The sequence below is a fragment of the Pan troglodytes genome, chromosome 8 (genome assembly GCF_028858775.2).
Source record: "Pan troglodytes isolate AG18354 chromosome 8, NHGRI_mPanTro3-v2.0_pri, whole genome shotgun sequence".
Taxonomy (NCBI): Eukaryota; Metazoa; Chordata; class Mammalia; order Primates; family Hominidae; genus Pan; species Pan troglodytes.
The window spans coordinates 39,204,577-39,230,503 of record NC_072406.2 but is presented as its reverse complement, the minus strand read 5'-3'; the positions used below and the strand labels follow the sequence as shown (position 1 = coordinate 39,230,503).

General features: G+C 43.9%; 2 protein-coding genes across 14 annotated transcripts in view; both read right to left on the bottom strand.

Moving 5' to 3' along the window:
• GAD2 (glutamate decarboxylase 2) overlaps positions 1-4,120 on the bottom strand; it is an 88,064-nt gene extending 83,944 nt beyond the window's left edge. The window contains exons 1-4 of the mRNA XM_009458100.5: positions 3,603-4,120; positions 2,819-2,878; positions 2,497-2,646; positions 1,241-1,474 (exon numbers count right to left, since the gene is read on the bottom strand). Coding sequence (XP_009456375.1) covers positions 1,241-1,474; positions 2,497-2,646; positions 2,819-2,878; positions 3,603-3,678 — 520 coding nt within the window. The 5' untranslated portion in view covers positions 3,679-4,120. The remainder of the gene's footprint in view (positions 1-1,240; positions 1,475-2,496; positions 2,647-2,818; positions 2,879-3,602) is intronic.
• A 3,817-nt stretch (positions 4,121-7,937) lies between these two features.
• MYO3A (myosin IIIA) overlaps positions 7,938-25,927 on the bottom strand; it is a 285,430-nt gene continuing 267,440 nt past the window's right edge. For 8 of the 13 annotated variants that reach the window (XR_010146830.1, XR_010146831.1, XM_063781509.1 and 5 more), the window contains 3 exons: positions 19,447-19,487; positions 17,639-17,782; positions 7,938-8,640 (listed from right to left, as the gene is read on the bottom strand). Coding sequence is in view for 11 of the 13 variants with exons in the window: in XM_063781509.1 (XP_063637579.1) it covers positions 8,505-8,640; positions 17,639-17,782; positions 19,447-19,487 (321 nt within the window). In the remaining 2 variants the exon portion in view is untranslated. Of the gene's footprint in view, positions 8,641-16,229; positions 16,660-17,638; positions 17,783-19,446; positions 19,488-25,927 lie in introns of those variants that run through there. The other 5 variants (XM_016962799.4, XM_016962806.4, XM_016962797.4 and 2 more) reach the window with 4 other exon arrangements.

The following is a 25,927-nucleotide window of genomic DNA, read 5'->3' as shown; positions in this document are numbered from 1 at the left end:
CATAGCCTGACTTTGATAGAAATCTATGTCCCAAGGCTTTTTGTATGCCTACCTTTCTTCTCTGTTGGTACAAATAATGTGAACAAAAAGAAAAAAAGAACTAAACTTCTCACAGCAAACATTTTAAGAATGTTTGTTATTGATTAGCGTAATACTGCTAATTCATCAGCAAAATGTTTGCAATCTAAAAAGATGACGTTTCTATGGTGATGAATGTTCATGTCATATTTCACATTTTTTATTTGCTAGCAAATCTTTTAAAGGCTACACATAAATTTAGATCCACAAAGTCCTCCCCACCCCTGGAAATTCATTCATACTTATTTTTATTGCCGTAATGAAGTGTCAGCCATTGTGTATCAGGATGATTAGAGACAATGTAAAAAGCGAGGGTAATCAAGACCTGGGCAGATGAATGGCTGACTTTGTGTAGATAACATGAAAGCTCGGAATGCACCCAAATAAATGTTATAAATGAAGCTGTAACATGGATGGAATATAAAGACTCCTGTGAAAAGCCAAGAGACCACAGAAGTACATTTAAAAAAATTTCCCCCTAAGGATATCTGATTTGCCCCTTCCCCCACTTTTTCTTTATCTCACATATACAGTGGCTGGGAGGAACACACATCCTTATATAACATGGCTGAATTGCTAAGCTAGTCTGTATCATGTCTGCTTGTATGTTGTGCACATTTCCTTAAAAATAAGTGAAAATCTGAATTCAAATCTGAAAGGTTGGCCATTTGACACAATGTGAAAACATCCCTCCCACTCAATGATTAATAGGGTGGTGAGTCCTGTTTCTGATCAGTTTTATGCCAAAGAAAATACCAGCACAGCACTGGTATTCGGGCTTTTGTTTGGATCACGCATTTTTCGAGCTTTTATTTCCATATTCTCTTTCTCCACTTTGAGTTCTTTCTGCTGGTCTCTGCTGATGAATATTTGCTTCTACACCAGTGGTTTAACCTCCGTGTCCAAATACATGCAACGTAAAATCTGATGATTTACACTTAAATCATGTTTCTGACATTATCAACTTCAGAAGCATGAACAACAGCAGTGGAAGGTGCTTTGGATTAGAATCATTCTAATAATGACTATTTTTTACATGATGAAAATAACTTTGCAATTTTGAAAATATCAGTAACTCCATCAAACAAAGCATTTTATAGAAAAAAATAAAATAAAAATTGTAAACGAAAAAAGAGCTTTATTATTTTCGATGAGACAATACCTGTTTTAATTGCATATTTTAGAGTTGTTTGGCAATGCATCAAAATTTCCTCCAAATTTTGTGGTTGGTCTGCCAATTCCCAATTATATTCTTGGAGAAGCTCATTAGGGTAATGGAAATCAATCACTTTGGTTGATCTATCGAAACTTTTCACCACATACTGAAGTAAAATGTTCATAACATCTTGCAGAAACGCCAAAGTGGGCCTTTCTCCATCACACGCCGGCAGCAGGTCTAAAGAATGGAAATAAAATGCCACATTTTAATTTTACTTTGAAAATATTCAAGGCAAGATCTTGATGAGGCAATAACATTTCTTTGAATTGAGAGATTTCATGTTAAATAAAGCTTTTGGAAACGCAGAACATTTTTCTTTAAAAGGGAGACATATTTCAAAGGTGAAGGGAATGAATGAGATAAATTACTTTTTCTCCTCTTCCCCAAATTAATTACTGCATTTCAATTCATAACTTATATTGTTTGCCTTTTTTTGAAGAGCGTGCACCTCCGTTTATCTAGTTCACAGGAGTTCGTCTTAAACGTGTTTCTCAGTAAACCATCTTACATGTTTACAGAAATATTTCACGTCAGAAGTGTTTGTCTCGAATGCCTTTGGGCAAACCAAAGTGGAACAGGTGCATTAGGATCTCTGGTCTGATAGGAAGGCCCGCTGTTTCTAAAGTCAGTGTGTGTGTGTGTGTGTGTGTGTGTGTGTGTGTGAGCGTATGCATGTGTGTCTGCATGTGTGTGCGCGCGCGTACCTTTGGGAGATGGTGTGTAAGTGCACGGGGGTAAAACTCGGCGCGCGGGTTTCATGTGAATGAAATCGTTCTCTTGTGCGATTGCAGCTACAAATCACTTTCGTGATCTAAAGACCTAAAAAAAATGCAATTCTGAATTCTCGGGCACGGTATTTGGAAACTGAGTCCCACCCGAGGCCCCAGCGGCCTAGGGAAGCCAGCCGTCATCGATTCAGTGAGCGCACGAGCGCCTGGATCATCGGCCACCCGCCATCCCAAGGGCCGCGCTGGGGGAAGAGCGCCACGGCCTCAGAGCCCTCTTGGAGCTCCGAGGCCAGGTTCGGGGGCTTGGACCCAGCGGGCAGGTCCCGCATTTCTCGCTTTTATCTGAAGATTCTGGCAGGTCCCGCCTCCGCCGCCACCTCGACGCCCCTGTCCGGCTCTCAGCGCCGGATCCGCACGGGCCGCGGTGGGCGGGGCAGAGAGAGGGGCAGGGGCGCCCCGCTGAGTCTTTACCTGTTGCATGGAGAAACGCGTAGTTGACATCCACTTTGGAGCAGCTGCAGGGCTTCTGGTCGCAGGTGCAGGCGGCCTTCCGGGCGGCGGCCCGCGGGGGTTGGCTCCCGCCGCTCTCCGCCGGCTTCTCGGCATCTCCGTAGAGCAGGGCTGGGTAAGGACACCGAACGCGGGCCTCGTCAATCCTCCGCCGGGCCCGGCTCCCTCGCTCCCGCCTACCCGCAGCCAGGAAACCCAGACTCCGCTGACTGGGATGCGGAGGTGAGAAGACGGCTTGGACCCCGCGGGCCGACCTTGGCCGCCCCGGTCCCTGGGCACTCACCGCACAGTTTGTTTCCGATGCCGCCCGTGAACTTCTGAGCCACTTGGCACCAGGCTCGCGCTGCAAGGAAGAATAGGCAGGCAGACAGCGAGGCAGAAAGAGAACAACAGACGGACGTGTGAAATTTCGTTCTATGTGAAAATCAATCAGTCTGGGGTCCTAGGAGGGGCCGCCTTCCTCCTGGGGGCCGCTCAGGACTCGGTGAGGCCGGCAGGTGCGGAAGGCAAGCGGGAGGCTGGCGGCCCGGGCCAGCCCTCATTTCCTTTATCTGTTTCCCAAGGAGAAGCCCACACCGCTGCCTTTCCAGGTGCCAATCGGCTCAGGCAAATTCCTCTCCCTGCCTACCTTGGACGAGTTTTCCTAAACACTGAAGCTATCCATTTTTTCGCAGGCTGTCTTTCTAGACCAAGAAATCTCTCACCTTTCCCATTTTTTTTTTCTATCTTCACGGTCACTCCGTCCCTCCCCAGGGTCCAGACACCCGGATCTTAGCAGCGCCCCAGGACCACGGAATTCCATGTCCCCGAGACACCGCGGTCTTTGGGGGGCTCTTCCAACCTTCTGTGGAAGGGGCCTGAGACTATTTGGAAGTCTTCCCAGGGTACAAGAGGCTGTAGAGGTCTTGAGCTCTTGGGCCGTCAAGGACTTAGCCCAAAAGCAGGGAGAAGCGCCCGAAGAAGTTTCCTGTTGCAGGTGGAAAAACCTCCTTCGTCTTCTCCGTAGCTCCGCAAACCCCAGACCACCGCAAAACTCGCCCGCCGCAGGCCCCCGTTCTCCTTCCTACCTGTGCCGGGATTCTCGGAATCCCCAGAGCCATCTTCCGACCCAAAAGACCAAAAGCCAGAGCCCGGAGATGCCATCGGCTTTGGAGACTGGAGCAGGTCGCCTGCGAGTGCGAGCTGCCGGCGAGCTGCCTCGGGCTTGGCCCTGCGCGCGCGTGCGTGCCCGTGTGGCGGGAGGAGGGCACCGCGCGGGGACCGGCGGGGCCTAGCGGCGAGGGCGGGTGTCACGCAGGAACAGAAAACGTGCGTGTCTGACTGTGCGTGTGTGTATGCGAGCTGGAGACAGGGTTTAGGGACGTGGCAACCCTTTGGAAGCCGGGGAGCCTTAAAAGAGACCGGGACTACCTAAGGGTCCTCGGAGCCCGGACTCAGGAAAGCGCGGAGAGCCCCAGAGCATTTGAGGGAAAGGGAGCCCAGTGGGGATGAATGAGGGGGCGGCGGAGGAAAAAAACACGAGAGAGGGAGGGAACTGAGTCGTGAGGATGCGAGGCAGACCGTGCACGCCAGCTGGAGTCAGAGTGAGGGGGTGGGAGGCGTGCCAGCGCGTCCTCGGGCGAGCCAGAGGCGGGAAGTGCGGGCGGCCGCTGTCCCGCAGCCGCTGCGCGCCAGCGTCAGCGAGGGGCAGACTGGGGAGACCTCGGCGAGGCGGGAAGCGTGGCCCAGTGGAGTTTTCTGTGTGCATCGATTGGGGTGTTGTTTGAGGTCTGGCTCCAGCTGAGGGGAAGGAAGCGGGGTTCCCGCGCCGTTTTCCTCCAAGCAGGTGCTGAGGTCACTGCGACCTCGAGAGCTCGCGCCCCGGGCAGGCATCAGGCGCCGTTCACGAGCCTGGGGAGGGGACGGCGGGGGAAGGGCTCCTACCCGCTGATGGGCTCATTTCAGCGCCTTAGTAGAACCTGACGCCTGCCTGCTGAACCGCGCTGTACCCGGAGGCGCACCGTTCCTGCGTAGCCAAGGGCTAGATCGCGGGACCCACCGTCCAGGCTCTGAGTGACAGCTGGGGAGAATGACTGCTGATTGAGGCAATTAAAATCCACGCTGGAGTCTACCGAGGACCTCGGGCTGGGGAAAAAAAATAAAACGAATGGAAAGTTCTTGGAAGAGAATGAGGCAGAGCGGCCAGAGTCGGCAGGATTGATGGCGGGTGGGGGACGGAATCAGGGCATTTGGTGACCTTGGCCCGCGGAGGCGTGGAAGCGCCCGCTGCTTGCGTGTAAGGGGGATCTGTGTGCGCCTGGGAGGGGAGAACAGGGTTTCCAACTAAGCAATCTCGGCTTTACAAATCCGAGTAGGAAAGAAGGCATCGCCTGCAGGGCCCTCGTTTTAAGGGGCTTCAAACCAATGCCCCCCCTCGCCCTCAGAGAATCTTCGCGGTAGCGGGTGACCCGGAAGCGCGAGATTGGTTCTCTCTGAGGCGTATTAGGAGGGGGTTTCTCTTTTTCTAATAAAGAAAGGAGGAGAAAGTCAGAATCTTTCTGATTATTTCCTTTCTACAAAAAGCTATTGCAGACAGGGAGGACGCCCTGAGGATTGGGAGCCCTTTGACAGTTTGCGCTGCGTTCTCCTGGCAGTGGAGAACTTCAAGTGCACCTCGCAGCTCCGGGGCTCTGGGGGAGACGGAGGGAGGGAGAGAAGGGAAAGGGCTGAGGTCGGCTTCCCGAGGCGGCTGCCTTCCCCGCGCCTGGCCAGAGCGCCTGTCATTTCCATTGTGTTCACAAGTCGTTTTATTTCTCTGACCTCCTCAACCAGCCACCAAAGCTACTAACAAAGCAGAGACCCGGGGATCCCGTCTGGGCGAGCACCCGTCGACCCTCGCTTAGAAGGGACATCCTGGGGCCCATGCTGGACGCATACAGGCCCAAGTCCTGTGTGCTCGAGCATAACTGTCCCTGGTCAATTCTCTCCACAAAGCGCTGTCTTCTTCTCGCGTGCCTGAGTCCAGGGGTTCCCTGAGGAGTCATGGGATCCACACTATGGCAGCTGGGCCCAGGCGCCAGGATGAGAGCAGGAAACCAGTCGGGCGTTGATAGCGTCCTCCCGAAGGCTGGCACTGGGCGTGCTAGGTGAAGTCTGTACCAGGCTGTGGGAGCCCGGGTGGTCGAAAACTCAGGGCTCAGTTTGGCTCCTCTTTCTTGCTCTCCTGGCTCTGACACTCCAGGTCACCACGATAACAACTCCGGAAACCTAAAGACTTGTGGTTCAGCCATCTGCACTTCAGGCATGGCAGCTCCGCAGCTCTCTCCAGCCTCGCAGAGGCTGGTTCTTTGTTGACATCCATATCAAATCCTGCAAAGGTTTTCCTTCAAGCCAGCAGTCTAGGGTTGCAGAACTTTTCTACTATGGATGAGTGGTTGAAAACATAAAGGTTCTTAAAAGCAAGCGTTTAAATCACACAAAACCCCCAAAGAAAAAACGGATTAAAACACCTGAATTTAACTGATTTTTTTTTTTCTTTTTGGTAAAGCAATGGCTTCAAGTGCTACCGTTTAAACTCCATTAAATCCCACAGCTCTGGAGTACTTTGGATCTAATGGTGATACTTACATTTTTTATTTAAACACACCCTACTTCAGATGCAGATGGAGATCTGATTTGTCTTTCCTGAAGGCTGTCCCTCCCTAGACGGTAATTTGCTTTGTAATGACTTTCATTTCACTAAAGAGCCCATTCCCCCTCTCCGGGGCTTGGGGTTGGAGATAACAAAAGAGCTCTGGGAGGTAATAATTACAGTCATTAGTTCACAAAGGAGGCAGCCAGTGAATGGGAAGGGAAGGCGGCCGCTTTGGAAGGCCCTTCCTCAGATGAGGGGAGAGAGACCCAATCCTCCGACTTGTAGGGACCGTTTCCTTAGGTGTCTGGTTTACCAACATATGGGTCTCAGGCTGACCCAAAGAAGAGTGTCTGGCACACATTTTCCTGTGTCCTTCCCGTGCTTAAATGTCAAAGGACAGAGAAGGGAAGATGGAAAGAAAAAAGAGGAAACAACCACAGAAGAACATAAAAATATTGCAACCAAGCATTCACCAAGCCTTTGCCATTCTCTATTCTCACTTAAAACATTGGTGCAGGAAAAATTTAGGGAGGGAGTCTGTTGCCTCCCTCCATAAATTCTCCCTACACCAACAAAAGTAACAGAAGGGGCTGAGTGCCAGGGCTCTTGTCTTCAGGGGCCACCCAAGAAGGACGCCTAGATTGAAGGGTGGCCAGGCAGAAAAGCTGAGCTTAGCTTACTGCTCCTTACCCCTGGCCCCTGCTCCGCCCTCCCCACAAACCCAGGCCTTCTGGAGGCAAGTGGACAGGCAGCTAGAGGTGGAAGGGGGCCAGGCCACTTTGGGCTTTAGACACCCCTGTCCCTCCCAAGCCCCTCTCTCTGGTGACCTGCTGTGCTGGTTTCCTGGGTACTGGGCCATACTCAGCTGCTCAGTGCATTCGCACAGCTGAGGGTTACTCCTTACTTTCAGTCGCAACCCCAGCAAGACTGTGCCGCTAACCCAGGGAAAAAGAAGGCCTGGAGGGCACTTGGACTCTGCCATGCCATAGCTGCAGGTTTTCCCTTGGCCACACTGCATCTGTAAAATGAAGAGATGACACGAGTTGGCTCTGGGGACCTTTTGGTGCCAACTCTTTGAGTTGGCGAGATTACCATGCCCTGTAGACCAGCGGCGCAACAAACGCTCTGAGCCCTCTGCACATGCCCTCACTCACTCCTCGAATATTTCCCCAGAGCCTTTTGACTCCGGCTTGTGGGTGCAGGAGCCAAGGGCACCCACACAAGGGGTGAGCCCCATCGTGATCAGAACCCTTCTTCCAATTCCATGCAACGACCTCATCACCTGTCCTCACCCTCTCCAGGTTGCTTAGATGGGAATGTCAGTTTCATAAAACAGCTTAAACCGGGTTTTAGAATAAGGTGCAGTCAACCCAGGAATGCAAACTTCTGTCCACCCACTAGCCTCCCCCATTTTAAATAGACACAAAGGAGTAGCAAAGATGGCCCCAAATCTGCAGACCGGGAGAACCTGAAATCTGACAGTTCCACCCAGTGGGGGCACTAACATCTTTATAGATGGGGCCAAAGACAGTCACACAGATTGGGAAGGCATCGTGCAGGCGAGCACGTGTGGTGTGTTGGGGATTTAGACATTGGAGGCCTCTGCGTTTGTGTGGCAAGGGGTTTTAGCTTAGATTGTGTTTGTCTGAAGTGGCTGGGTGGTGCTGGGAGTTCACTGATGAAGGCACCTCAACGCCCCTCCTTGGGCACCGTCACCAGCACAGCCTTATAGCAGAAGCCCCTCAGAAGCCCCAGAGGGGAAAATGAGGGATCAGTCACGCAAACCACGGGTTTTCCAAGGCACTTCCTTTATTTAGTGACCTTAATAACCAAAGGAAGAGAAAGAGCAAGTTTGAGATGAAATACATCTTCGAAATTCTCCCCACCCCTCCCGGGCTTTTTTCTCTAAGATTCAACCGCTAGCAAGTGTTCTGTTGGCCAAGAAAAGCCGTTTCCAATAAAAAAAAATCTGTGAATTCAGTCACCCCAAATGAGAGAGGGGTTGGTGAGATCCCAGGCGCAGTGGAGTCCACAGGAGTCACAAAAAAAGAGAACAAAGTGATAGATTAGGGGAACAAGGACAGGGTTGCCCCAACTGGCGGGCTGGTGAGAAAGGAGGGTGCGGGAGTTCCGAGAGAGGGCGTCGAGGGAGGTTTCCCCAGGGCTCCCAGGTCTCTTGTTTCGAAGCACGAAGGCCGGCCCGGGCACTTGAGGGCCGAGCGCAGCAGGCAGCCTCTGCGGAGATCAGGGCCGCAGCTTCAGTGCCTGCTGGTGCCAGCCCCAGAGTGCCTGCTTGGCCCCTGCTGCCCCGCAGGCTCTAGCGCCCTCCGACGGCGGTGACTGCCTCGTTGCACGGTTAGGACTGCTGGACGAGGCGCCGGCGCTGGGAGGTTTTGCGCAGGAGCCTCCTGAAGTCGTAGGGGTTGGCTGCTGGCTCTCTCTCCTCCTCCTTCTCCTCCTCCTCCTTCTCGGGGCTCTCCGCCGCCCAGCACCTGCAAGCGAAACCCAGGGCCCAAGTGTCAACCTCACCACAGTGAGCAGCGCGTCCCCACCTACCCCGAGTTAGGCGGGTCCTCTTCCTCCCACGTTCTGCCAACCGCGGACATTTAGGAAAGGCACAATCGAAATGACTGGATAATGGCCAAACGTATCTGCGATAATTCTCAACAGGTTTTAAAAACTCCTCTAAGCTGAGGAGCAGAGGGGCTAGTGGAGCCTGGTAATGGTGTTTAGATACGTGCTAAGTAAAGCTTCAGAAGGTGCAGTTTGGAAAGGTGAGTTTGGATTGCAATAATTCACAACCAATAAACAAATATTTATTTTAATACCTTAATTTTAACACACTTTGGTCAAACAACTCAAAGTGCCCAAATAGACAATATTTTGCATTTTAAAACTGCTCAGATGTTTCTTTAAAAAATGCTCACTCAAAATCTGACCAACTGCTCTGTTAGTGACACCAAGAGCTATGGGCCTTGTTGGCTTTTTCAGTGTTTCAATGTTTTCAATGAGGCTGCTGGGCTAAGTTTCTGAATCCATTGCTGAGAACCCCTGCCAATGTTTACCTTCAGATTCTGCAGCTTGTCTGGGAAGTGGGGTATTCCCTAAAAATGCAGCTACATGGATTCATTCACTCCCCATTGATTCATTCATTCATTCACTGAGCACCTGCTAAGTACCAGCCACCAGTGTAGGTGACAGGTGAGCAGAAGTCCTTGCTGTCATGGAGTTTATAGTCTAGTGCAGGAGACCCACAGACAACTTGAAAACACCAGGGGGTGAGAGGTGCTACACAGAAAAGTAAAGCTGGGTAATGGGGAAAGAGTGGTGTGTGTGTGTGTGTGTGTGCATGTGTGTACAGGCAATTTCATACAGGGTGGTTGGAAAGGCCTCTCTGATAAGGTGACATATAAGGAGAGACCTGAAGGAAGACAGTGAGCCATGCAGATCTCGTGGGGAAGGGCAGTAATTCCAGGATGATAGATCAAGCAATGTAAAGGCTGCAAGACTAGAGTGTACACATCGTGTTCAAGGAACAGCAAGGAGACCACTGTGGCTTGAAAGGAGTAAGCAAGAAGGGGAAATAGCAAGAGATGAGAGAAGGAGGAATGAGGATAGAGTGTTCGGATAATTTAGTGTTCAGATAATCTGAGACCATGTCAAGGACTTGACTTCTTACGGTGAGAGAAACATTGAAGGGTTCTGTGCAGAGGAATCACTCATAACAGGATCTGTCTGCCAGGATGAAAGTAGGAAGGCCTGTTAAGAGATTCTGTAGTAATCCAAGCAACACCGATAGTGGCTTACACTAGGCCTGTGGAGGAGGAGGTGAGAACTGGCCAGATTATGGTCATACTTGGAAGTAGAACTGAAAGGGTTGGCTCACTGATGGATTAAACGTGGGGTGTGAAAGAGAAGAACCAAGAATGTCGCCAAGGCTTTTGGCTTAAACAACTGGAAGGATGGAACTGTCATTTAATGAGATGGGGAAGGCTGCAGAGAAGCATAATTTTTGCAGTGGGATAAACATTTTAGTTTTGGTTATGCTAAGTTTGAGATATTTATTAGATATTCAAGAGGATATCAAATATATAAGTCATGGCCAGGCTAGATATTTCAGTTCACAAATTTTAAGTACAAAGACAATTCCTTCCCTCCCTCCCTCCCTTCCTTCCTTTCTTCCCTCCCTCCCTTCTCTCTCTCTTTTCGCTCTTTCTTTCTCACTCTGTCACCCAGGCTAAAGTGCAGTGGTACAATAACAGCCTCACTGCAGCCTCAACCTCCAAAGCTCAACTGATCCTCCAGCCTCAGCTTCCTGAGTAGCTGGGACTACAGGCATGAGCCACTACGCTTGGCTCCTTTTTTTATTTTTATGTTTTTGTAAAGACAGTATCCCACTAATGTTACCCAGGCTGGTCTTGAACTCCTGAGCTCAAGTGATCCTCCTGCCTTCGCCTTTCAAAGTGCTGGGATTACAGGCATGACCCACAGTGCCGGGCCAGGAATTTTAAGTACTCAGACAATATTTAAGGTCATGAGAGTGCACGTTGATAGACACTCCATTACTGAGAGATCAGTGAAATGAGAAAAGTCAGCAGGGAGAATGAGAAAGAGCAGCCAGTAAAGTAAGAGGCAAACCAAGAGAAGTGCTGTCCTGAAGGCCAATGAATGAAGTACTTAAAGAAAAAATGAGTAACATAGGTGTTAAATCACAGAGCATGGCAAAACGGAGGTCACTGTTAACCTTGGCAGAGGCAATTTCAGTGTCGTGCTGGGAGAGGAAACCTGAGTGAAGTGGCTCAAGAGAATAGGAAGAAAGAATGTGCAGGAGGTAGTATCATTACTCTTTCATGTATTATTCATTTACTATACTGAAGAGCAGAAAAAGTGGGTGGTTGTAGGGGGGGATTGGGTCAAGGATATTTTTTATGATGGATCTGAATGCATCATGTTCACTAATTGCCAGAAATGCTTTCGTAAAGAGAACAAACATTCAAGGTGCAGAAGAGAGAGGGCACAATTGCAGGACAATGTCCTTGAGTCAATGATAGCACTTGGATTTAGTGCACAAAGGGAAGGTTTCACTTTAGCTAGGAGGGTGGAAAGGTCATCCATAGAATCCTGAGGGAAGTAGATAGGTAAGTGGTAGGACGACTGATATATTCAGCATGTGTCTGTTATCTGCTACTGTTATAAAAGAAGGTTGTCAGCTGAGAGCCAGGAAGTTTGGAGGGTTTGAGGAGAGAGGAGGAAGTTTGAAAGAGTGGACAGGGAAAGTGGCATGAGGAATTTTTAGGGAAATGTAATATTGCAAAGTAACTAAGGGCCTGCCTAAGGAGTGGCCATAATTTTAAGTGGGATTAAATTGTTTTGATTTTACTCAGCATTGGAGTTTGCCAGTTGAATATAACTGAAGGAGAGAGGGCAAGGCCATTGGACGTAAATGCAAATGAATGAAAATAATGGTGAAAGGAGAGGTCTAGAATGTAGCCTGCAGATGGAATATGCCTTTATTCTGGTCCGTTCTGAATAGGGAATTAAAAGGAAAAGAGAAAGAAAAAAACCTTTGGCAAGGTCTTTCAGGGCATCCTGAGCTCAGTGGATACTTGACAGGGAAGGTCAAGTAGCATCATGATGGGTATTGAAGGAGCAGATCATCCTCTTCTGAGTTACTGACTTGAATTTTCATACCTATTCAGCTTATTTCTGTTTTAAGAATATTAAATATCAACTATCTGCCAGGTATATCACAAACATTATTTCTAATTCTAAGGACAACACTGCAAAGCCTTAGATTCTTGTTATTCTCAATTTGCAGATGAGAGAACAGACTGATCTTAGTTGCCATGGCTAGTAAGAAGTGGAGTGCAGATTCAAACCCAGGTCTATAGGGCTCAAATCTTAGGCTTTCCTCCTTGTATCCTTTTGCCTCTTTTTTTGTTGATGCTTCTTTCACAATTCTCCTGTCTCTTAACTGAGGCACTTGTGTTCCATCTTATTTTCCCCTTTTTATCCTCCATTGATCATCTTGCCATAATTAAAACCTGCTTATGCCCTAAACACCCCACATCTCTCACCACTGCCCAACAGAGACCCCACTAGGTCCCATCTTCAGAGGAGACAAGCAGATGTCAGCCTCTTGTTGTCCTCTTTTCCTCTAGTGCCATTCTCTAATCACTGATTGCCTGTCACCAGCTTTTATTCATTTAAAGTCCATGAGAACAATGAACTATCAAAAAAAAAATCAAGAAAACAATCTCACTTACAGTAGCTACAAAAAATACTTAGGAATAAATTTAACCAAGGAGGTAAAAGATCTATACACTGAAAAGTATAAAACATTGATGAACAAAATTGCAGATGACACAAATAAATGGAAAGATATTCCGTGTTCATGGATCAGAATAATTAATATTGGTAAAATGCTCATACTACCCACAGCAATCTACAGATTCAATGGAATCTCTATCAAAATTCCAATGACATCTTCACAAATATAGGAAAAAATCCTAAAATTTGTATAGAACCACAGAAGACCCCAAATAGTCAAAGCTATCTTGAGCAAAAAGAAGAAAGCAGGGAGACATCACACTATCTGATTTCAAACTATATTAAAAAGCTATTGTAAGTAAAACAGCATGGTACTGGCATAAGAACAGATGCATAGACCAACAGAATAGAGAGCCCAGAAATAAATCCAACATTTACAGTCATTTGATTTTCAACAAAGATGCCAAAAACACACAATGGGGAAAGAACAGTCTCTTCAATAAGTGGTGTTGCAAAAACCACATGTCCACATGCAGAAGAATGAAATTAGATTGTTATCTCACTTACAAAAAGCAATCTTACATACAAAAATCAATTCCAAATGGATTAGAGACTTAAACATTAGACATGAAACTGCAAAACTAGAAGAAAATATAGGGGCTAGCTCATGTGATGCTGCCTAAAAAGAGAAAAGAAAAGAAAGAAATTATAAGGGAAAAGCTCCATGACATTGGTCTGGGCAATGATTGTGATCTCAAAAGCACTGGCAACAAAAGCAAAAAATAGACAAATGGGATTACATCAAACTAAAAAGCTTCTCCACAGCAGAGGAAGCATTCAACAGAATGAAGAAACAATCATTTAAATGGGAGAAAATATTTGCAAACTATACATCTAGTAAGTGGTTAATATCCAAAATATATAAGGAACTGATACAACTTAGAAAAAAAAAACCCAAACAGAAAACAACCCTCAAATAACCCAATTAAACAATGGGCAAAAGACCCAAATAAACATTTCTCAAAAGAAGACTGAGAAATGGTCAACACATATATGAAAAAATGTTCAATATCACTAATCATTGGGGAAATGCAAATTACAAACAGAATGAGATCTCACACCTGTTAGGATGGCTACTATAAAAAAGGTGAAAGGTTACAAATGTTTGCAAAGGTGGGGAGAAAAGGGAAACTCTTGCACATCATTGGTGGGAATGTCAATTAGTACAACCATTACGGAAAACAGTATGGCAGTTCCTTACAAAATTAAAATCAGGCTGGGCGCGGTGGCTCACGCCTGTAATCCCAACACTTTGGGAGGCCGAGGTGGGCGGATCACCTGAGGTCAGGAGTTTGAGACCAGCCTGGCCAACATGGTGAAACCCCATCTCTACTAAAATTACAAAAATTAGATGGGTATGGTAGCAGGCACCTGTAATCCCAGGTGTTTGGGAGGCTGAGGCAGGAGAATCACTTGAACCTGGGAGGTGGAGGTTGCAGTGAGCTGAGATCGTGCCATTGAACTCCAGCCTGGGTGACAGAGTGAGACTGTGTCTCAAAAATAAATAAGCAAATAAATAATAAAATGGCCGGGCGCGGTGGCTCACGCCTGTAATCCCAGCACTTTGGGAGGCCGAGGCGGGCGGATCACGAGGTCAGGAGATCGAGACCATCCTGGCTAACACGGTGAAACCCCGTCTCTACTAAAAATATAAAAAATTAGCCGGGCGTGGTAGCGGGCGCCTGTAGTCCCAGCTACTCGGGAGGCTGAGGCAGGAGAATGGCGTGAACCCGGGAGGCGGAGCTTGCAGTGAGCCGAGATCGCGCCACTGCACTCCAGCCTGGGCGACAGAGCGAGACTCCGTCTCAAAAAAAAAAAATAAAAATAAATAAATAAATAAATAAATAATAAAATAAATATGATTCTACTTCTGGGCATATATCCAAAGGTAATGAAATCAGTATGTAAAAAAGATATCTGGGCTGGGCGCTGTGGCTCACGCCTGTAATCTTAGCACTGTGGGAGGCTGAGGCGGATGGATCACTTGAGGCCAGAAGTTCAAGACCAGCCTGGCCAACATGGTGAAACCCCGTCTCTACCAAAAATATAAAAATTAGCCAGGCAGAGTGGCATGCACCTGTAATCCCAGCTACTCTGGAGGCTGAGGCAGGAGAATCGCTTGAACCTGGGAGGCAGAGGTTGCAGTGAGCTGAGATCATGCCACTGAACTCCAGCTTGGATGACAGAGTGAGACTCACTCAAAAAAAAAAAAAATCTGCACTCAGATGTTCATTGCAGCATTATTCACAAGAGCCAATATATGGAATCAACTTAAGAGTCCATCAATGGATGAATGGATAATGAACATGTGGTATATGTACACAATGGAATACCCTTCTGCCTTAAAAAAGAAAGAAATCCAGCTGGGCACGGTGGCTCACGCCTGTAATCCCAGCATTTTGGGAGGCCGAGGAGGGCAGATCACAAGGTCAGAAGATCGAGACCATCCTGGCTAACACAGTGAAACCCCGTCTCTACTAAAAACACAAAAAAATATTAGCCGGGCGTGGTGGCGGGTGCCTGTAGTCCCAGCTACTTGGGAGGCTGAGGCAGGAGAATGGCATGAACCCAGGAGGTGGAGCTTGCAGTGAGCCGAGATCGCGCCACTGCATTCCAGCCTGGACGACAGAGCCAGACTCTGTCTCAAAAAAAAAAAAAAAAAAAAGAAATCCTGCCATTTATAACAACACGAGTGAACCTGGAGGACAGAATGCTAAGTGAAAGAAGTCAGGTGCAGAAAGACAAATATAGCATGATCTCACTTATACATGGAAGCCCCTCCCCACCCCCCCCCAAAAAAAGACAAGCACACAGAGCAGTGAGTAGAATAGTAGTTACCAGGGCACTGGTCATGGGACTGGGGAGAGAGATCAGTCAAAGGATACAAAATGTCAGTTAGACAGGAGGAATAAATTCAAGAGATTTATTGTACAACATGGTGACTATAGTTAATAGAAATGTATTGTGTACTTGAAAACTGCTGAGGGTAGATTTTAAGTGTTTTCACCATAAAAAAGATAGCTAAGTGAGGTAATTCATATGTTAATTAGCATGATCAAGCCATTCCACAATGTACATGTATCTTAAAACATCATGTTCTATACCACAAGTTTATACACGTTTTGTCAATTAAAAAAATCACAAGGCACTCAGTTCACCATTGCTGTTGTCTCTTACTCCCAGACTTACACCCTCTCGGGCAATGCCAATACTTGGTGCGTGTATATACACAAAAAGATATTCTTTGTGCACTAACATCTTCTGACATGTAGCTTAGTCTCAAATTTCTCCAATTGTTTCAATAGCACTATTTCACTGTTTGGTTTTTGTTTTCTATTTTAAATTCAGGATACTGTCAAGGCTGTTTTGTCTCTGTAACCTTCCTTAGTTTAGAAAAAAAAAACCTTATCTGAGTTACCTTGTTCAGCTTTGTTATATGGGTATACTTTTCCTTTAGCATCAAGCTCTTGGATGTAAGGATCACATCTTATGCACTATTCTATCCACTCCTTCTTCAAATGCCCAGCATGATCTTTTGCATAGGATGGAAATACTGAGTAATGGTTAAGGCCATCAACTCTAAACTTAGAAATTCTGGCTCCATGAACTTATCATCTAGGTGACTCTTTGCAGTCACCAAACTTTGTAGATTTAGCCTCCTCATCTATAAAATGGGGCGATAATAGTAACTGCCTCGTGCGGTTGCTGTGAGGATTAAATGAGACAATGGCATAGTGCCTAGCACGATGTAGGCAGTCAACAATACTAGCTGCTAGCATTTATTGCAGTGGATACTAAATAACACCCATAGACATCACTTAATCTACATCAGGAGTATTTCAGGGATAGAATGCTTTCATAGCAGATGTGTATCTGCCAGTAGGGGGAAGGGGAAGGATACATTGGAGAAGGGGCAGGGTGAGCTTTTAAAATGGGAAGCAGGTAAGTCAGTGAAAAGCAAATGGGCAGGGAGTGAACATCTGGGATTTTAGTTCACTAACTCAATGTGTGATCTTGGGCAAATCACTTAATCTTTCTGGCACTTGGTGTTCTTCTGTACAGAGCTCTGAGATTAGACTAGAACATCTCTAAGCTCCAACATGTTACAGTGCTGGATCCCAAGATGGAAGAGCACATCTTCTTTTGGAGGCAAAGGGCAAATATCATAGTTTAGATGGATTCTGAAAAAGCAAATAAAGATGATAATAGCCACCACTGATAGAACACCTTTCCTATGCCTCTCCTAAGTACCCTATTGCTACATTTAGTCTCTACAACAACATGGTGAGGCAGTTATTAGTAAACTCTTTTGCAGATATGGAAATGAAGCTTAAAGAGGTCAACTATCATGAGCAAGGTCACTCAACAACTAAGCAGCAGGATCAGGATCCAAACCTAAGACCATGTGACTCTAAAACTTCTTTTCTTAACCACCATGTCACTCTGTAAAATGGGTGAGGGTTCTGAGGACCCTAGATTCTCAGGATATTCGTTTAGAATTTTGGATGAACAGCTTTTTGTTTTCCGTCATTAACTCCCATTTTTCATATGCCATGTTTGTTTTATTATGTACCCAGATCTCAAAACGCCACAGATATTTTGGGAGAAAAGAGAAAAAAATTCCCAAAGTATGAAATAAGCTACAAAATAATTTACTTAATGTCAGAAAGTTTGTGGCAAGGTGAGAATTCAAGTCCAAAATATGCATTTTTCTATGAATCTTTCTCTCAAATGTTTTTGGGTCTGACATCATTGATTCTGAGAAATTAACAAGCATAATTAAGAAACCAATGAGTAATTAAAATTACTTTGATTGAGCTTGGATATAGATTTTGGATATGATATATTGCTTACAATTAGATGACCATATAATAATTTATCATCCAAACTGAAGTACTTTTATTAAATAACAGGAGTTTTTGTTAATAATTACACCAAGAAAACAGATATAAACTCAGTTTTTGCTAGGAAAACTGAGGTGTCTGATTACTTTACCATAACACTGTACATGACATTACTTTTAAACACCATATCACTCAAAAGATGCAATATTCAGTAAGAGTGCTTTGTCATTCATCTATATATAAAGTGAAATATCTTAAGAAATGAAACTGTGAGTATAAAACTGCAAATGCTGTACTTTAAAGTTTAGCTTTTTACCTTTCATTAGCCTTAATACATTGATTCTGGAGTTCTTGCTGTGGTCTTCGTTCTCTTAAACTAGGGCTATGTTCCTTTGGTCCAGAACGACTGGGCAAAAATTCCTTATAATAGAAATCTTCCAAATCTAATAATTTTCCCTGACTGTAAATGAACACATAAACACACCATTGCATCAATCTAATTTTCTACTCACTTAAACTTACAGGATACTTTTTTTTCTTTAAAAGTATTTACTATAATTTAGAGTAACATACACATGTCAATAGAAATGGAAGGTCTTGAAATGTGGGAAAAACAGTGTATCCCATGAGTAAAAAAGAAAAACCTTCATATCTTACCTTGAACAGAACATTAGCTGTGGGAACACATTTTCCTGGTTCTATTGCACTGAACTTGGCACCAAACTAGTGGTTACTAGAATAGCCAGTGATTGCAGTGTTTCAGTTTGGCCAGTCCAGATCAGCAGTCACTACTGACCTTTAGGCCATTATCAGAAAAGCTCACCTTTGTGTACTAATACTCAGCATTTTCAAATTTTATCAGCCCTCAGTACATTGATACACATATGATCTTAACTTACCTCCTTCATGAATAACATTCTGTCCTCCCTCTACTCTGTTCTTTAGTGGATTAATTTCTGTGCTAGATTTTAACACCCACACATGACATACACATAAGGGTGCATCCTTGCCCATGTTAATTCTTGGTTCTACTCAGGGCACAGTCTGGTTCCTATGGTGCTCTGGGACTTCCTAAGAGATAAACAGGTAGGTCTGGAAAACCTCCAGGTGTTACAGTGCTTCCAGGAAAACACACTTCTCAAATTACAGATACTAATCTAAAAAGGACTTTCAGGATGTCACTGATTCAGAAATAAAGAACTGTGTTCACTCATGCTTAATAGAAACGCTCTTGTTTGTTCTTAGCACTCACTGTCTGGAAATTGGTTGACATGAACATTGATTGAAACAGTGATATAATATTAAAAGAGTAAAATATCAGTGGGAAATATAAGAAAAGGAGAATAATGTGAATTTAAGTTTGCTATACTTGCAAGTAACATAAACCTTATCTTCTTAACAAATCTATAAAAATTACAAGCAGCAAGATTTAGCATGTGTAGAAGGAGAAAAAGCAAAAAGGAGTTTGGGGAAAGAAAATTCATGAATACAGGCATGTTCAAATTGCCCAAGCAAAACCATTCCATGGAACAAGAAAAGCAAATTACCTACTGGGAGGGTACGATTCATTTAAAACATATTTAAGTTCTTAGTGCTATGCTGGCTCAACAGATTTCTGGTAGGCAGGATCTTACAAATTATATATAAATCACATATTCGTAGCATAAATGTATTGAGTGCACATTACTTTCCAAATCTATGCATATAAAATAGGTGATTTTTTTTTTTTTTTTTTTTTTCGAGACAGAGTCTTGCTCAGTCGACTGCTCAGGCTGGAGTGCAGTGGCGCGATCTCAGCTCACTGCAAGCTCCGTCTCCCGGGTTCACGCCATTCTCCTGCCTCAGCCTCCTGAGTAGCTGGGACTACAGGCGCCCGCCACTACGCCCGGCTAATTTTTTTTTTTTGTATTTTTAGTAGAGACGGGGTTTCACCATGTTAGCCAGGATGGTCTCGATCTCCTGACCTCGTGATCCACCCGCCTCGGCCTCCCAAAGTGCTGGGATTACAGGTGTGAGCCACTGTGCCCGGCCTAAAATAGGTGATTTTAAATCATAATTTGAACACATGGATTTTTATTTTTGTTTGAATAAGATGACTGATTGAAATCGAGAAGTAATCATTACCTGTCTTTCCTTGGTCTTCGTTTTTCTTCTTGGATTGACTTCTAAAGGAAAGAAGAATTCAAAAGATCTATATAATATTATGATCTTAATATAATTGATATATAACTATAATCTTAATATGTAAATACATTTACTCTTAAAAGACTAAGTTAGAAATAAGCAAGTGGATACAATATTTTAAAAATTTAAAGAAATATAATTTACTCAAGTTTTATTAATTATAAATTTCTGGTTATTTTTGCCACACCTAAACTGAAACGAATCTTTGCATTCCACATGAAAAATGTATTTCTCACACAGTGACCAATATAAACAAGGCTACACATAAGATCTATTTACTACAAACGGGAGCAAACTGTAAAATTTCTGGGAAGCCCATTTCTCTATACAAATGCAGTTGCGATGGAAGCAGTTTAAGCTGCTTTGAATGTCTTGCTTCTTTGTCTGCAGGTAAAACAGATGGGTGAATATGGAGGGCAGGTGAAACAGTCTGCAAAAAGAATGGAATTGTGACTTCATAAACCTATAGGACCCATTTATGACATAAACGTAGCAGCACAGATGATATATGTTTTCATTTGCACAATGTTTTCATAGCTGAGAACTTTATGTATCAAGTTCAGAACAAATTAAGATATGCAAGTATGGAAATAATTAGATATATTTTAACTGATACTTCAATTTGAACACTAACAAAATGGTCCTTTGTATGTAAGTTTCACCTTATATACAAACCAGTATTATCTTTTGCACTGTAGCATTAGTAATGTGTTTTTGTGTGTGTGCTACTTCAATATATTTGAGCTCATCTATTTACATGTTGCCACAGCATATTTGTCTTTTAGGCTGTGAAAACAGACACCATACTCACCTTGAACAAACTGAAGATATTATAACTGTGGAAACCCTATAGCAGGTATCAAGTTGGCTGGTACCATAAAAGTGTTGTATAACAAAAATGGCAGTTAATAATGGTTTATAAATACTGAGAGTTTTCCCCAGTATTCTTAGAGACACAGTAAGTCACGTTTTTTTCAGGATTTATCATTTGATGTGCTCTAAAATAGTAGATGAGTGAAACAGTTCATGGTTTCTTTTATTCTTATGGGTTGGCATTTTAACAGGTGGATGAGGTGGAAGTGAGTGCTTCCTTGCATCAAGTCTGGGAGGAGACCATTCAGGAAATAATGTAAGGGCAGGATATCAATTACATTCCTGTTCTCCCGTTTCCTGTCACTTCACATTCTTGATCCAATGCCCTAGGCTAAGAGGCGCTTACAAATAATTACATTGCCTGCATAGGAACAGTGGCCACTAGCAGTTCAGTTAATGATCTCTGGGACTGGGGTGCTGTTTGTTGTGGTGGTTGTTTCTGTTTTAACATGGCTTCAGTAGTAGTTTCCTACAGAGGTCCTGCCTCCCTCATCCATTACCTGAAAAAAGTCCCTTTTGTTCTGGGTAACAATTGCCTATAGTTCAAAGTTAGGCTTAAGTGATGGCACTATGTTGAGTGACAGAGATGCCCTTTATATAACCAAGAATCAAATAATGTTCTGCCCTTGAATTCTCAGGCTGGTGAAGATCCTGTTTATACTAGATCAGCACTTCCTTCTGGGACATGGTGTATATAAGTTGGTTCTCAGTTACACAAATTCCTAGAAGAGGATGTATTGTCCAGACATCTTTCACTCTTGCCTGTGTTAGAATATTCTTTTTTCTTTTCTTCTTTTTTGAGACAGCGTCTCGCTCTGTGACTCAGGCTGGAGTGCAGCGTTGCAATCTCGGCTCACTGCAACTTCTGCCTCCTGAGCTCAAGTGATCCTCCCACCTTAGCCATCCTTGTAGCTGGGACTATAGTCATGACCCATCATGCCCAGGTAATTTTTGTAGTTTTTGTGGAGACAAGGTTTCGATTATGTTCCCCAGGCTGGTCTCGAACTCTTAAGCTCAAGCAATCCACCCACCTCGGCCTCTCCAAGTGCTGGGATTACAGGTGTGAGCCGCTGCGCGTGGCCTTGTGTTAGAATATTCTCATGAAACGTAATTCAGTAATATATTTTTCCAAAAATTATTTAAGATGGCTCATAAGTCGTTATACAATCAAAATAATAAAGTAAAAATTGTAAATGAGAAACAAAGGAGGCAAAGGAAGTAGGTGCATTAAGATGGAGGCTTACATTTGTCTCTTAGTTTCCTAACAGCTGGGGCTAAAAGGGGAGCACAATGCATTAACCTCTACCCTTTGTCATGAAAAGGGAAGCATATCACTCCTCAAAGGTGAGGATTTTATAAGAAATTTATTACACGGACTTTATAGTGGGGACTTTTTTGCGAAGATGTACAATGTTTTCAATTATAGTTTTGAAATTACAAATTAAAAACTTGAAATTTGAAATGAAAATAAAGAAGCAAATGTCCCATGGCAATTTCTTGTAGAACCAGAGTAGAGAAAAGAAAGAAAGAGGAGACAAACATGACTCACGTAGATTTTCTGGCTTGGGTGTTTCTTGAGGAGGCCTTTAAAGAATAGTGTCTTAGCTCTGAAGACTTTGAAGAACCTGTTCCTTAATCAGGCACATTGCACTCCCCCTCCAGCCCCACCCGACATAAAGAATATGTTTTATGACAAAATGTTAAAATTCATATCCATTACATCATGGTGAGCACAATCTTACTTTCCTTTTGGTAATACACTACCAATTTCTTTATTTAGATGGATGAAGGAGCTAAACGTTGAAGTTAGGAAGAAAAAGACTTTGGAGTGGCCAAACTAGCTACTGCTGTAGTGCAGGGCAAGTACTGGAAAGAATAATAAAATTGGAAGGGATCTCTGATAAGATTGTGTTCGATTACTCGTTTTTTTGAGGAAACTTGGCCCTGAGTCATTTTTGCTGATGCTGCACAGCTTTGAGCATTAGCCCAGGCAGTACAACAGGCCATGCGCACTCCGCTAATGCTCTCCTCCACAGGCGCGCTTCTGCGGCTTGGCTCACTCTTATTTTGGACACAGCAGCAGCATTTCCTGGACGTAAGAGATAAAGAGCATCAAGTCATAGGAAAGAGGCAATACTGATTTTAAGGCCGCTAGAATCGCCATTGTAAGAAGTGACATCCAAGGAGAAAAAAAAACGAAAACAAAAACTATAAAAATAGCAAAACAACTGAAAGCAGAGATGTTTGTGTTGGGCAAATGTAAAGGAAATAATTTTCTACAACTCAACAGCCCCTGAGAGTACTGTACTACAGCGGTCTATTATTTAACAGTCTTCTAGTTACGATGTTAGCAGCACAGTGTTCTGAGGAGTATGGCTGTAACAGCGAGCATAGGCCTTGCCTCCATAGAGCTTCTAGTTTAGAGGGAAAGTCACACAGGAGACAAGTAGACAAATAAATATTTATAAATGCACTGAAGAAGGCTGGGTGTGGTGGCTCACGCCTGTAATTCCAGCACTTTGGGAGGCCAAGACGGGCAGATCACCTGAGGTCAGGAGTTTGAGACCAGCCTGGCCAACATGGTGAAATCCCGGCTTTACTAAAAATACAAAAAATTTAGCTGGGCATGGCAGCGGGTGCCTGTAATCCTAGCTACTTGGGAGGCTAAGGCAGGAGAATCGGTTGAACCCGGGAGGCGGAGGTTGCAGTGAGCTGAGATCGGGCCACTGCATTCCAGTCTGGGCAACAAAGTGAGACTCTGTCTCAAAAACACCACCACCACCACCAACAAAAAACGCAAAATGCACTGGAGAAAAATGAAGCAGGCCAGGGACATACAAGAGAGATTGGGTGCTGCCTTAGCCATGGCAGTCAGGGATCCTCTCTGGTAAGTATAGATACAAATGAAACCAACCCAATAGTCCCATAGACTGTTTTTTTTGATAAACATAGAAACTAACCCTTCTGGTCTTAAAGTTTGAAACTTTTGTTTTATCTGAGTTCCTTCCTCAGGAAATAACCTTCAGGCCCCTCAAAAAAAGGACTGAAACTCACCACAACACTGCACTGCACTCATTCACCATGACTGCTTCCTTGCCCCTCCCTAGTTCTTGTTTTCTTAAACATTGTTACATTTCCTCCCTGCTATATAAATCCCTGGCCTGAATCTGTAAGAGAGATGGATTTGAGACTGAGCTCGTGTCTCCTGGGCTACGGCACCTGATTAAGACCTTCTTCCTTGGTAATACTCGGTTCAGTGATTGGCTTTCTGTGTGGTGCACAGCCGGACCTCAACCAAACCCCTGGTGTTTCAGTAACCAGAATCAAGAACAAACATTTTGAATAGTGCTACAATAAAAGTTCACAGTACTCTATTGTATATTTCAAAATAACTAAAACAGTGGAATTGGGATGTTCCTAACACAAAGAAATAAATGCTTGAGATGATGGATGCTCCAGTTACCCTGATTTGATTATTACACATTGTATGCTTGTATAGAAATATCACATGTATTCCATAAACATGTACAACTAGTATGTATCCATAAAAATGAAAAATAAAACATTAAAAAAAGTAAAAAAAAAATTCATTCACTTAAGTGAATGGGTCATCAAGAAAGGGTTTAAAATATGCAGTATAATATATTTTAGAAAGACGTTCATGAAAACCATTTAAAATTACAGAAAGTGGTGGTTAAAGGGACTGGGGCCTCCTTACAGCCACACTTTTCACTGTGTGTAATGCCTCAAATCCTGGGAAGGGCCAGATAAATATGAACACATGGTATATCTTCACTTGTAATAATATACTCCTTTTCTGTGTTTTATTTTTCATTGAAGTCATAGATTTCAAACTCAGAGTTATAAAAAAGGATCCTATTCCCTAATGACTTAGGATGTATGGAAATATAGTCACTTAAAACTAATAGTGCAATGACAAAGTAAGCTTCTTGGGGATGGAACTCATTTATGAGGCTCAGAATTTGCTCCACAGTTCTCACTGGTTGTTAGTAATAACATTTCACTTCAGTTCAGGTCTTTTACAATTTCTCATACTGGGAATAGTATCTGCTGTTGAAGCCATCACAATCACTTGTCATTTCAGTTGCACTTAATAAAGAGCATTGAGTATCATTGACTACTTAAACTCAGGGTTAATAGGGAATGTTTGCTAATTTCTAATCTTGTTTCTGCTGTTCTATTTAACTGCATAAACAAATGTCAGAGTATTTGCTGCTTTTTAAATTATTTGAGAGCATAGAAAAAAATCAATTTCATTTCTTAATCGGCTTTCTATATAAAGTGACTGTCAAACGCAGGTATCCGGAATTTTAGATTTTTCTCAATTTACTCCTATTTGTTTTTCATTCTTTTATTTCATTGCTCTCATTTGTACAACACATATTTATTGCATGCCTGCTATGTGTCAGGTTGAATGCAATAGGCAAACTCCTTGACCTCGTGGAAGCCACACCAATCCCTCCTTAGCATGATAAAGTGTCATAAAAGGGAAGTATGGGCTTCTTCAGGAGGATATAGGAAGAGCTTTCTTGGGATTTGGGAGTGACAAGAAGGTTTCCTGAAGAAAAAGACATCTAGGCTGAGGGTGTTTTGATCATGAAAGACAAGAAGAGGAAGAGGATGTGTGTTTTAGGCTGAGAAAAGGGCATGTCCAAGGACAAATGTTCGTGGACAATTTGAAGAGGAGAATGCAGGTTACTGGGAAGGAAGGGCTGGAGTGGAGAGTTTGGAGGGGTGAATGAATGCATATCAAGCACAGAGGCTGGAAAGGTGAGCAGGCCCAGATTTTGACAGGCCTTCATATCTTAGGACAGTGGGAAGTAACAGAAAAGTTCCATCAATGGGAGGATAGTATAATTGGATATTAATTTTAGAAATACAACTCAGGCTACAGTGTGGAAAATATGTTAATTGGAAGGGGAAAAACAGGACCAAGGGACCAGTAAGAGGAGTGACTCAGAACTACTGACAAGACATGTTGGCCTGGAAGAAGGTATTAGCACAGAGCATGGAGAGAAACAGAAACTCAAGAGATATTTGGATTTAGATTTTTGAATATGGAAGATGAGAATGACGGAGAAGTCAAGGTAATAGTCAGATTACTGGCTTGTAAAATTAGTTGACTATTCACAAAAGACCACATATTGTGTGATTCTATTTATAGGAAATGTCCAGAATAGGCAAATCTACAGAAACAGAAAACTAGATTGGTGATCGCCTAGGGCTTGGGGCAGGGGGTGGGGAGTGGGTAATGACTTCTAATGGGTTTCTTTTTAAGGTGATGAAAATGTTGTAAAATTGATTGTGATTATTGTACTAAAACCATTTAACATATATTAAGGTGGGTTAATTGTATGGCATGCGATTTATATCTCAACAAAGCTGTGAGTGTGCGTGCCCATGTATGGATGTGTATGTGTGTGTATATATCTCTATACATGTATATACATGGATGCCCATGTGTATCTATGTAGAATATGTAAAACAAACATGAGGTAGTTTGATATTTGAGTCTGGAGCTACAGAG